The sequence below is a fragment of the Ruditapes philippinarum genome, unplaced genomic scaffold (assembly GCF_026571515.1).
Source record: "Ruditapes philippinarum isolate M1 unplaced genomic scaffold, ASM2657151v2 ctg2002_1_1_1_1, whole genome shotgun sequence".
In the NCBI taxonomy this organism is placed as follows: Eukaryota; Metazoa; Mollusca; class Bivalvia; order Venerida; family Veneridae; genus Ruditapes; species Ruditapes philippinarum.
The window spans coordinates 52,594-65,724 of record NW_026861522.1 but is presented as its reverse complement, the minus strand read 5'-3'; the positions used below and the strand labels follow the sequence as shown (position 1 = coordinate 65,724).

At 30.9% G+C, this 13,131-nt stretch overlaps 1 protein-coding gene across 1 annotated transcript in view; it reads left to right on the top strand.

The window, feature by feature from the left end:
* The window catches only part of LOC132715922 (low-density lipoprotein receptor-related protein 2-like), a 155,495-nt gene that overhangs the window by 129,587 nt on the left and 12,777 nt on the right, over positions 1 to 13,131 (top strand). Inside the window, 13 exon segments of the mRNA XM_060699036.1 lie at positions 2,944 to 3,112; positions 4,211 to 4,287; positions 5,471 to 5,602; positions 6,183 to 6,358; positions 6,708 to 6,912; positions 7,109 to 7,237; positions 8,728 to 8,865; positions 9,260 to 9,391; positions 9,740 to 9,899; positions 10,344 to 10,454; positions 10,887 to 11,012; positions 11,797 to 12,020; positions 12,705 to 12,881. Coding sequence (XP_060555019.1) covers positions 2,944 to 3,112; positions 4,211 to 4,287; positions 5,471 to 5,602; positions 6,183 to 6,358; positions 6,708 to 6,912; positions 7,109 to 7,237; positions 8,728 to 8,865; positions 9,260 to 9,391; positions 9,740 to 9,899; positions 10,344 to 10,454; positions 10,887 to 11,012; positions 11,797 to 12,020; positions 12,705 to 12,881 — 1,956 coding nt within the window.

Here is a 13,131-nt window from a genome sequence, read left to right as displayed (position 1 = left end):
TATGATAATATAAATAAATCTATTTTTAAAAACACTGGCCGCTAAGCCCCTTTTTTCTAGTAATCTGTCCTTGATTTTTTTATGGAACACATGCAAAAGTCTGATAAACCTCATTTTTGCTGTTGGTTTTACTTTTTTATTTTTATAATTGGCTATAATACAATAGTTCAAGAATTCCATGAGCCACTTTATTGTATTTTTTCATAAATAGACTAAACAGAAATAATAAAAATAGGCCATTTCTAAACTAAGGAAATTGGCATAGGTTTGACAATGTAAAAATGAATGAAACAATACTTAACTATATAATGCACTTTTTTCAACTTCTTGACATTTTACATAAACAAGAGGAGTCAGCTTCATGAAAGTTGAACAATTAGGCATTTGTAACATTGTGAATTTTCTGCCCTTGAAATAGCAGCATTTTCATATCCAAGGGCAGATCATTCGAAAACGAGTTGCATTACACCACTTGTTTTGCTTAAAATATTCATCTTACCGTATTCTATTCTTAAACCATGCAGACAAAGTTAGAATAAGATCTATTTTAAAATTTTCATTTTATATGTAACCACACTCTTTTAATGTACTTAAATTGTGAATGTTTTTTTTTTACTTTTTTATTTGGTGTGATTTTTACTTTAATATTTAAAAGCGATTGTTATACCTATTTGTTTATGCGTTCATTTATTTCCGCCCTTTCTTGTAGATCTTTTGTTTTATGTTTCATGTGCGTTTGCCTAAACAATATTGCGTAGTGTTACTAAAGTGAGAAATAATATTGATATTGCTAACGTAGGCTGGCTGTCTTTTTTCCGGTATTTAAGAATTTCTTTAAATAATAAATGAACAGCAAACGGTGAATTATGCTAATGGTATTGATAAAAATATTTTCTACTTTTCTTTCTTTGTGTGGAGGTTACGTCTGATTTATAGAAAAAATCACTCAATAATGAATTATTTAAAGTTTCCAGCTATGTGAAAAAAATATCTGACATTCGTTGTCAATTCTTTTCACTTAATGAAATGCATCCCAGAAAGGAATAGAAATTAAACCAGCCTTATTCTTATTATGTTCAATTTGATCAATAGTTCTTAATAAAATAACGATGCTATACGTTTTCTACGCATTAACGTTATTATAGTTGTTGGTCGGATGTAAAAAAAAGGCAACCAAGGCCTTTGACACCTTATGAATCTTTTCATTGCTCTCACTCAAAATAACTTTCAATAAACAGTCTACGATATGATCTTATGTCTTGTGTTCACTTATTTTTGACAATGTTTCTTTTTATTACTGTTTATGATATTTTGTGTTCATAAATTTTCGGCCGTGGACCATTTTTTACGCCTTAACATTCGGAACTTTTATGAACTATTTCCTTCCTTTCCATGGTACTTGCAGAATGGAATACTATCAGATAAAAATATATTGATCTGATCCCTGTTTTTTATGCAAAAGGCAGACTGATTTCTTTTATAGAATCGGTGGAAAATAAGAAACTAACGTTCAAAACTTAGGCAGAAATTTATAATTTGCGTTGACTTTATTTAAGCACTTATCCAAAGATATTATAATATTATTAAAGGTATATGTCCAATCGCCAACACTGCAAAATCTGAATGATCTCTTCAAAATAAATATTATTTATTTCAATGTAGTAGTAAAAAAACTCATTGAATTTTTGTCAGTGTAACAAAATTTTAATCTTTTTAATTAAAACAAACATCAAACGTTTAAACTGATTTTTAATTTATTTTTTCATTTGTTGATCTGAAATTATATCTTTTTCATATACTATGTTTTTCCCTCGGCTTATACGTATATCGATTTTGGAATATTCATTAAAGATTTTATACCAGATAGAAGTGCGGAAGAGACATTTATATGGATATTATTTAGCGCATACTGCTCTTATTCTATTTCAATTAAAAAGTCAATAAAAGAAAGATTTCTCAAGAGCAAGAATCGAATAGATAAGAATAGTTTTTTATTTCCAATCAAGGGTCTTTACAGGCATAAACACATAATAATGATGATAGTGTACAAGATGTACACAACTAAAAACATTAACGAGCAATGAAATAAAAAAATACATGAAGTTGAAACCCGTTTTTCGTACATATTTGCACAATAATTTCTTCACGGCGACGAGTCGGAGAAAGTGTATATATTTGTGTATGTTTGTGGTCTGAAAAAAACTTGCACATTTATAACAGGTTAAATATGATCGCTTACAGTCGGGAATTCTACATTAACCGGTGCTAATTGATAACTTCACGGAACTGTTATGTAAAAATTTTAAAATCAAGCCCATATAAACTTTGATTCCAACATTCTATTTTATTGAATAATGTTTTCAATATTATAGGTTCTGCTGAAGCTGATCCACAAAGATCATGACCACCGAACATTACTTTAACATTATCATACTTAATCTAGCCCACATTTTGCTAAATTTCACCTCAACTTGACTGTATTGCATTAGGTATCCATTTATCAAACTAAAACCGAATTATTTTAACCATTATTTTGCTAAGCCTAGTAGGTTGTTGCACATTTTGCAAGTGCGAACTCAGTCAATCAAAGTTCAGAATTTAAAACTACTTATTATTTATTTAAATAAATCAAAATATGATGATTAATTTAAGTCACAGCTTTACTTGTACTTCCAGTTTTTCCTTCGACGTTTGGAATTCCGACTTTCACTTTAATTAAAGTATATGAAAATGTGACCATGCTCGAAACACTTCCCCCCTCACTATTGTGGATAGGCATTTTGAAGGCCGGTTATTTTGCTTAGGAAATAGTGATCGGAGGGAGGGGCACTAACGTCTCCCTCCGCCAAAAATGCTAGAAATAAGCAGTCATAAAATTAACATTGTGGTTTTAACTTAAAACCAAACAAAAAGATGAAATTTTAAAATTTCGACTCATTTCAGGTAACCGCACATGTAAGCAAGGCTGGTGGAAATGTCGGTCAAACTACAGGTGTATCCCGGACTGGCAAAGATGCAATGGGAAAGACGACTGCAGAGATAACTCGGATGAAGAAACGGCCAATTGTCCAAAATGTCACCCTACAGGAGACTTCCAGTGTGATAACAAACGGTATATCTGAAGTGTTGATATAATTGCCTGACTTTATTCCAGATTTGTATAGATCTGATCACTTTGAACTGAAATGAAATAAATCGGTAAAATGTATGTGTATAGGACTTAAAAAGGCATATTTGATTTTAAAATGGTAAATGTTTTGCTTTGTATAGTCATACTCTAAGAGAGGGTCCATATAGGAGTCATTTTGGCTCGAACCGTCCTTTTTCTTTTTTTTATTCTCAATAAATTAAGAAACCAGTACATGTATTAACTGGAAACTTAAAAAAACATGTATGTGGAAGATCACAAGTGTATTTAGAAGTTTATTTACCTTCCATTGTATTTCGACAATGTTTCCCCATTTTCAAACGAATTTTCATTTTATTTTTATACCTCTGCATCTACAACAAAATGTATTGTTTCGAAATTGAGAAACACGGGCAAACTTTGAAGGCCAAATGTCACAAAGTTTTTGTTTTGTTTTTTTTAGATGTTAGGTGTTCTCTTTTTAAAATGTCTCTGAAACCGGGTGTGGTTTTTAACTAATCAAATCTTCTTTAATTGTTAACGAAGGGTCACGTAAATCTCTGCAGGCCAAGAATTACAGCTCTGTATAATATCATTTTGACTTTTAGCATACTTAAAGATTATTTCATCCGTTTCAAAAAAAAAATAATTTATAAATTCAAAATCATTTGATACTATTTCCTGTCCCATAGTGTCTTTTCTTTATTTGACCAGACAACATTTCTGTTCCGTTATATGACTTTGATGCCCCCAAAAAACATCACGCCCTTTTCCATCTCGCAGAGAAAACTCCTACAAAAAACATTAATAGGGTTGCGTATCCCGTTTAGCAATAGGTCTAATTTCTTTGTGTTTTCAGAGGTACTTATCATTGTTTAAATGTTATTTCAGACACGCAAATCATGTTTTAGTGGGGGTTGTTTAAATTTGAAAGTTGAAGATTAATTGGTCATATAAAACTTCTTTTCATCCGCAGATCAAATAATTGTTGTTGTTTTTTTTGGAGGGGGGGGGGTTGTTGTTGTTGTTTTGTTGGTGTTTTTTTTAGTTATTTATTTATTCATTTTTTTTTTTTTGTTTTAGATGTGTACCAAAGCGATGGATGTGCGACTTTGACAATGATTGCGGGGACAACAGCGATGAAAACCCAGTAATGTGTGGTGAGTAATGTTATGTTTAAACTTACAAGGGGCATCTTTTAATCGAAGGTCTTGACCTTTGAACCTAGTCAGTTAGGCCGAGGCTTTTTCAACCCGCTCCCTTTTCTGGTCAGAATGCGGGATCCAACGTGCGAACACCTTTAACTTTTCTTTCAAGATGGAAACACATATGACGCACTTAGACCCGATATGTCACTTCTACTTCACGGTATATCTTGCATCTTCATCAACATTGATTTTGACAGTGCTGATGTCTTTTTCAGAGGTAGTGGAAATTGGCAGCCTAGGGCCAGTATCATCCTTAACATTATTTCTACCTACTACTTTAAATATGACCCTCATAAAAAACATTTGCCACAATAATGTGTGATTAGCGATGATCTTTTTAACTAATAAAGCATACATTTTTGTGTCAACTTGTCATGTCATCGTACACGTAAAAAAATCAAACAACCAAAAACCATAAGAAAGCAGAACCAAAGATTATTATTTAACCTCATATCTTTCAACTACACAATGGAAATTTTACAAGAACTAAGCTTTCCAATGGTATATATAATTTTATTGAGGAATTTGAAATAAAATGAGCATATAAATGGACTTATTTGACATTTTAAATCAATGGTCTCTTTTTATCCGCAATATGGTTTTTCAATGCTTATTCCTATGAAATGATTGGCCTTTGTTATGAAATATCATTTTTCCATATCACTTTAAAGGTTTTATGAACTTTTAAAAATCATTTTGTATTGTCAAATGAAATGGTATTATTCCCAAGATACTTGGAACGTCAACGCGTTCATTAGCTTTACCTGTATACCATTAAAAACGATTAATTGTAGTTTAGTATGGTTATTGTAAATTATTAAACAGACATTTTATTTCTTTCTGCTTACATTACGTAGGAGTATGCTATTTGTAAACGTAATAACTGGTATGAAATAAGACCCATTTCAATAATTTACAAGAATTTAAACACTTATTAAACACATGGGATTTAAAATATCATCACGTCTGCAAGTTAAATTCCGCCTGCAGGATCAAATTCCGTTTCTGCCACAATGTCAGTCGTTCAACTGCGACGAATTTTTTTAAAATCAACAATGTGGCAGTCCTATGAAAGAAAAAATATGAATAAATGGCCTTTTCATAGTATTTTGAAAAATATACATGTACATTACAGCGCCATTGTACAGACAGTGTTCAGAAACGGAAGTGAGGTGTAAGAATCAGAAATGTATCCGCAGCAAATGGCAGTGTGACCATGACAACGATTGTGGAGACAACTCTGACGAAGATCCTTCCATTTGTACAAGTGAGTTGCGTCCCTTTTTCCAAATGCAATATTCAAAGATAGTTATCTCCCTTTGATAATTTTCATTTATTTATCAAACTTAAAATATAAATATACTGTATAGTTAGTGCGCAAGGTATATTTGGTCGCACAGTAAAGCACTGCTCGGACAGCGTTCTATTTACAGAGCATGGCTTCGACAATATAATTGACAAATATTTTATACAAAATGCGGGACAAAGCATAGCTTATAGCTTTTGAAAAAAAAGTTTTTATGTTAAACAATCATTGAAGATCTTAATGCAAAAATAATTAATCACATCATGTAGATACTCTGTTATAATAAAAGATTACGCGTGCCGTGTTGAGATTTATATGTTAACATACATCAAATGTGTTATTGTGCGTTGTAGCAACTGCAGTGATTATATTGCCCAACCTTGCTTCATCAAAGATGGACATGTAAGTCCAACTCAATCATATTGTACAGACGACTCAAGACTGACCAGTTATAACATTATTTTGTGACGTTTGACCATCTTGTAGGAGTTTTTTTTAACAAACTTAAAAGATAAATGTGTTTACATACATCTCATTATAGGTCCAACTGTGTGCACACGTAACCAGTTTCAATGTGTGACAGGACAGTGTTTAGACAAGTCGTTTCGATGTGATGGGACCGGCCAATGTCCGGATTTGTCGGACGAGGCGAACTGTACCGGCATTTACCCTCGTGGACGGGCGTGCCCCGGTGAAAAATTCCAGTGCGGCAATAACGTAATACATAATTGTTTTTTTTTTAATTAAAAACAATATATTTTATACATTTGATCATTTTAAATTCTTTCCCTCCACATATGAAAGTGAAAGTATGTTATGTTTCAATAATATTTGACACAGTATAAACCTATAAAAAGCATGAACGTTACATATGTTTTAAATACATGTATAAAAGATTTAAAAAATAAAGATTTCATACTTGGTTGTTGATACTTAAAGTAATATTAAAGCTATAAAAGTAAAAAAAATGGCCGACAAGATGTATTTTTATAATATGATATAAAGCAATATTTCTATAACCGGTACCTAACAGAAATAAATATTGTTTCAATTTTACCATGTACAGATTTGCATACCGTTGCACTGGCGATGTGATAGCTATGACGATTGTGGTGACCAATCGGATGAGAAAATAGAAACATGTGACCAGATCACGTGTACGGATAAAACACACTTCCGGTGTAATAACCGGAAATGCATTCAAAGATGGCAGTTGTGTGACAATATAACCCAATGTGGCGACGGATCGGATGAGGATAATGCCACTGTTTGTAGGTGTTTGCTTAAATGTTTATGATTTTTTGTGGCCAAAAGTAAATAGTCTAAATACCATTATGCTTTAAAAATACATTTTTTAAACAAATACTTAGAACTGTGCAAAATTAACTTAAAATCATTGATTTATAAGTTGAAACATATAAAATTAATCAAATCATAATTAATTAAAGATATCAACATGATTTATAGGTAAACCACCGAAGCAGACGCCATGCAAAGCTGATCAATTTAAATGCATGAATGGCGGGTGTATAACTTCTTCCGGTGTATGCAACAACGTCAAAGATTGTGAGGACGCTTCAGATGAAATTGGCTGCTGTAAGCTTACTCTTTTACTTTTTTCAATACTGATTTTAACAGCCCGTGATGACTTTCGTAATATATTTATGCCGGTGCTAGGGAGGAGTGTGGCAATAACCTACAGGGGCGTCAGCTGTCCATAATCATATTAGTTTAAACAGAGGCCCGGCATTTCAGTCTTACCCTGTTAGGTGTTAGGATAACTTTATTTTTGCTACGTATATCGAGTCAATTTAAGAGCAATATAACCATAGTGGCCTTTGAAGGTTTGGTGACATAGAAATGCTTGAAAGAGGGACATCACCCAAACGCACTGATGTAAATTTCAGAATAAAATTGAGATTTGACCGAAATTTAAAGATAACACAAAATATGTAATGCATATACATTGTATATGACACTTTTGAGTATTTCTTTAGGCTGATTGTTCTTTTATTTTTTCCTTATTTTGCCAAAATGTGTTGTTGTTTTTTATGTGATGCATTTTCAAATTGAATTAATGAATGTTGAATTACTGCTTCACGATTTGTTCATTGACGACAATAGGGAACAGGGAAATAATTTTTCTATTAGTATATAAACTCTTAAAGATCTTGTATGCTGTAATTAAGGTTGTTACCATACTAAAGTAAAATTTTATTTATGTATAAAATTATGCTTCTAAAACAATTTTCAACAAATTACAACATTGAAGAATATGTAAAATATGTACTGCAAATATTGATCCCCATTATATGTAATCATTAAAATATATGCGTTCATTTCTTATTGAAAAAACTTGACTTAGACTTTACAGAAAATAAATTTCTAATTACCTCCCTTTATTAACATGAAATGTAAATTCGGTAACAGCTATACAAATAATGCTTTCTGGAACTTACATTATTGACATATCTTCAATGGAGCATTATATTTATGATATAAAACCATAAAAAATTGATTAACAGAATCTTTAACTCTTATACTGAAAAATATCGTTTATCCTCGTATTTTATCGTATTGGACTATTCATTAGTCTACTTTAGATATTGATCTTGAGTAATTTAACATCACATCAATCAATAGAGAATTTCTTTAATTAAGTACATATTCAAAGTGCAAATTTTATCTTATCTTACTGTTATTTAAAGTGGCGTGACAGATGAGTACAATAAACCTTTAAAAGAATCGAACTGAAGATTTTCAGGAAAAGTTTAACTATTCCATATAATGTCGGAGATATAATGAATTATCAGAATATGGCAAAATTTACTATTTCATTTACACAATTTTACCATCTTGCTCAAATAGGTATTTTTTCATATTTTGATAAGATATGGATAATAAGTGTCACATGCTATGTAATAATAAAATTAATTGTCATTTCGACTTTTTCCAAGTTCAAAGCAGTGCAAATCCATAACAATGACAAATTTAGGAGTAAACATCAATTTTGTTTAAATACTTACAGTTACTGTTTTTTTTTTTGTTTTTTTTTTTTTTTGATAAATTGCTTATTATTATTTTAGCGAAAGGAGGAGAAAAGTCAACCTGTTCCGTAAAGAACGGCGGATGTGAACAGAAATGTAACGTGGTGAAGGACGGGTTTTATTGCTCCTGTTGGAATGGTTATTACATCAGCGCGTCTGACGGCAAGTCATGTGAAGGTATAAAAACAATTTTAACTCACTTCTTTTTTTGAAAATACAGTCTGATGTTCAAGGCAGTATTTCATTATATTAATGTACGAAAATAATGTAATTTATGGGAATGCAAACCGGTCAAATGAATAAAATCTAAACAAAATCTAAATTTAACAATGTCTTTAAAAATACTTTTACTAGTACATTGTAATTATGGTTCTTATGTTTTTTAAAAGAATTAATTGTTATGTCAGTAAAGCACTATAAATTTGTCCAGTTGTTGTTGTTGCTATGTTATTGTTGGCTTTTTTTGTAGTTTGTGTTGTTTTTCCCTCTCTTATTTAAAAGTTAAAAGACCAATACACAAAATATGTTATTGATGGCTTCGTTGCTATTGTTGTTGTGTTTGTTTTTTTAGATATTGACGAATGTTCAATCTATGGCAACGGATGTCCACAGCTTTGTAATAATGTCAAGGGATCCTTTAAATGTCAGTGTGCAGCAGGTTTTACCGATGTCAAAGGTCAAGGTCATGACTGTAAACCAAAGAGTAAGCGAAATAAAATAAGTTGTTTGTTAAGGAATTCTTTTCAGGATTAAAGCTATTCTTTCTTCTTTTTAGAAATGGTTATTCGTTGAATGTTTTGTTTTTATTTCATTTGTTCAAAACTTCTGTTGTTTTAGACTCACCTTGTTGCAAAATAAAACAAAATCAGTAACTAGCTTAAAGTGGGCTAGATAATAAAAACAGCACGTTTCTTGATTATTCCAATTGATTTGTTTAAACTGTAAAATATTTAAATACTACACTCCTTTTTGAAGAGTTTTGTTAAGGTGTTACAAACATAAATCAATTTTATATAATAACCAACCAAACGATTGCACATTTTCTTTGCAGAAGTTAGTCGATCCCTTTTCTTTTCGACCCTAACGGAAATTCGACGTTTTCAACCGGATAAAAAAGAGTATTCAGGGGCGGTAATCGCCGGAAGTTCGGTCACGTCTATCGACATTGATATTGAAAAGGAGCTTCTCTATTGGACAGACCAATCTAACAAGTAAACTTTATGTTTCAAAGGTCCTTTAATGGACACGCGGTCTGGTGATCAAGTGAAAATTGAAACCAAGACAGTATATAACATATTGTTCACGCACAAAAATGATATAATTTTGTGAATGCAAACCGGTCAAATGAATAAAACCAAAACAAAATCTAAATGAAAACAACGTTGTGTAAAATTACTTTTTCTAAAAGGTATAGTTATATGATAAACTTTTTGTTATAATTTTGACTTTGAAACATTGTTTGATTTGTTTGTTTATTTTGTTGTAGTTTTTTTGTTGGGATGTTGTTGTTTTATTGCTGTTTTGTTAGTGTTTTTTGTTTTGTTTTTTTTTGTTGTTTTTTTTTTGTTTTTTTTTAATTTGTGTTTTTTTCTCATTCTTAGTTTAGTAATTTCTTTGTTGTTGCTTTTATTTATTGATTTTTGTTTTTGTTTCAGAGGAATATTTCGTGCTCCGATAACAAACAAGAATGACAGGCTTGGGTTGCCACAAAACATCGGTGTCCGTACTTCTGGACCTTACGGCATTGCCGTCGATTGGGTTGAAAAGTAATTAATATTTATATCACTTTGGTTGTCATTTGACGTTTGATAAACAAAATATTTTTGTTTGGTGTTGTTTAACTTTTTAATTGATATAGAACATTTTTTTTAATTCATAATGTTTCCTTTCGAGGAAAAAAGTTCTTCTAGACGATTACTTAGTACCTAATTTCATTATATTTGCTTTATCGTCAAGAACTAAGCATTTACAGTTCCATTAACAATACAATGTCAAATAGATCGCTGACTAGCCATGCATTTAAATATTAAAAGACAGCTACTTTAATTTCCAAACATTTAGCTGAAAACTTTTACAGCCTTCCTTATTTAGAAATAAAACAATATATATTTTACAACAGGGCATTGTCTTATATTTTCAAAGGACATTTGTTCACTTGTTATTATCAGGAAATATAATGTTTCCTTTATTTATTTCAGTAATATTTATTGGACCGATGTCAAAGAACACAGTATTTCCGTTTCTTTGTTTGATGGCAGATACCAACATACATTGATATCTGATATATATGAACCATTAGCTATTGCCGTCAATCCAAAATATGGGTAAAAGTTTTATTCCGATTTATTTTACAAAGACTTTCATGAATTAAAGACGTAGCACTTTAACCAGTTCATTGTCCTTCAATACAGTTTTGAATTATCCATTATCTGTTGCTATAAATACAAAATATAGGTTTATTTCATTTTTGTTTTCGAAGATTGATTTACTTTAGATTCTTTTCATAAATAGAAAGCAGTCGCAATTTATTTCAATGAAATTTAAACCGTTACCGCATGGTGTCACAGTGTAATGTAAGATAATGAAATCATAGGACTATTTTTATGATGTTATATGCTTCTAATCCTTAACATAATTTTAACAAATTTTACTGCTGCCACATCCATAATAATATGCCCATTTGTGTCTCTATTATATACATATTATCTTTTTTTTAAATAGCCTTTTTACGTTTATTTTACATGTATTTATATCCTTCTTTCTAAGAATGTATTTACATGCCTTAGTAGCTTTTTTCAAGTATTCACATATCTAAATAACTTTTTTCTAGGTTTATACCTGTCTAATTACCTTTTTTTCGTATATGTACATAAAAATACAAATACATGTTGTACACAAAGTGTTAAGTATGGCATTCTTCAGATGTGTGCGTGCGTGCGTTCGCGCGCGGACGTGTATGTGCCTCCTTTTTTAATGTACAAAAGTAAGACAAAAGTAAGTCAAGATATGCATATACTATTGTTTTTATACTTTAACTGTTTAACAATGATTATCTAACATTTTTATACGTATAAAACTAATTAAACTTACTCACATAACCATTTACAGACTGTTGTACTGGACTGATGGAAATCCTAAACAACCTCGCATAGAGCAGTCGTGGATGGACGGAACGAACCGGAAAACGCTCATCTCCACTCGTCTAATACGCCCGTCTGCACTTACTATAGACTATACAATGTCGGACAGGGTGTACTGGGCGGATTATAAGTCTGGTGTCATTGAGTCGATGAATTTTGACGGTTCTGAGAGAGCCCTAATTATAGAAAAAGGTTGGATAAGTATGATTATTTGTTAAAAATTGTTTAAAAAACTAATATTTGTATGCAGTCGGATAAGAAATCAAACACCGTTAGTGATATAGTGATTCCTTATTTAGATAATGCACACAAATAAAAATCGTTTTGAAAGGAAACTCGCTAAAGAAACTAAATATGTATGCTTTTATTTACCATTGATTGATACAATAATGTCTTGCTACTTGACAAATTACGCCCGACACATAGGCCACTAAATCAATTCAGCTTTTCAGTAAAACTATATTGTTATCATTCAAAAGATGGCAGTTTGTAAATTTTTATAGATTCTATTTTATTGCAAATGAAATAATTATATTGACAATTAGATTTGTGATTTACCAAATGTGCCATTTTATTTCATCAAATATGAATTAATGTTGGCAATAATATAACAGTCTTTACATATGTACTTCTATTATCATCATTATTATTTATTAATATTAATGTTATTATTATTATTATTATTTTTATTATTATTATTATTATTATTCTATCCAGCTGTGCTTTTCTATTGATATTGCAATTAACAAAAGAATTCAAGAAATTACTTGTTCAGTTTATTCATATGTATATAATTTGGTCAAGTTTTTTTTCTCCCTGAAATAATTTGTAAGGTTTCTAGGCATATAAATGTTACTCGTTTCAATACAATTTCAGCATACAGTCCGGTCAGTTTAGATGTGTTCGAGTCAAAGATTTACTGGGTTTCTCAGAAGAATGGGTCAGCACATTATATGGATAAATTTGGTTTTGGGAACTCGACTGTACTTCAGACAGGACTAATTTACCCGAGCGGAGTGAGGCTGTTCCATAGACTCAGGAAAGACTTAGAAAGTATGACATTTGAATAGAAAGATTGAAGAGTTCCTTTATCTCATTATTTTAAAGAATTTAAATGTGAAATTACATGCAAGTAATATGTTACATAAAAACATAAGAAAAATTGTGATCATTTAACGTAAGCTTGAACCGGAAGTGATTAGCCTTTTCCACCAGTAAATCTGCCTTTTTACCTGTATATTAGCCATTGTCAGCAGTATATTAGCCTTTGTCGACCTTTGCCACCACTTTGTTAGCCTTGCTA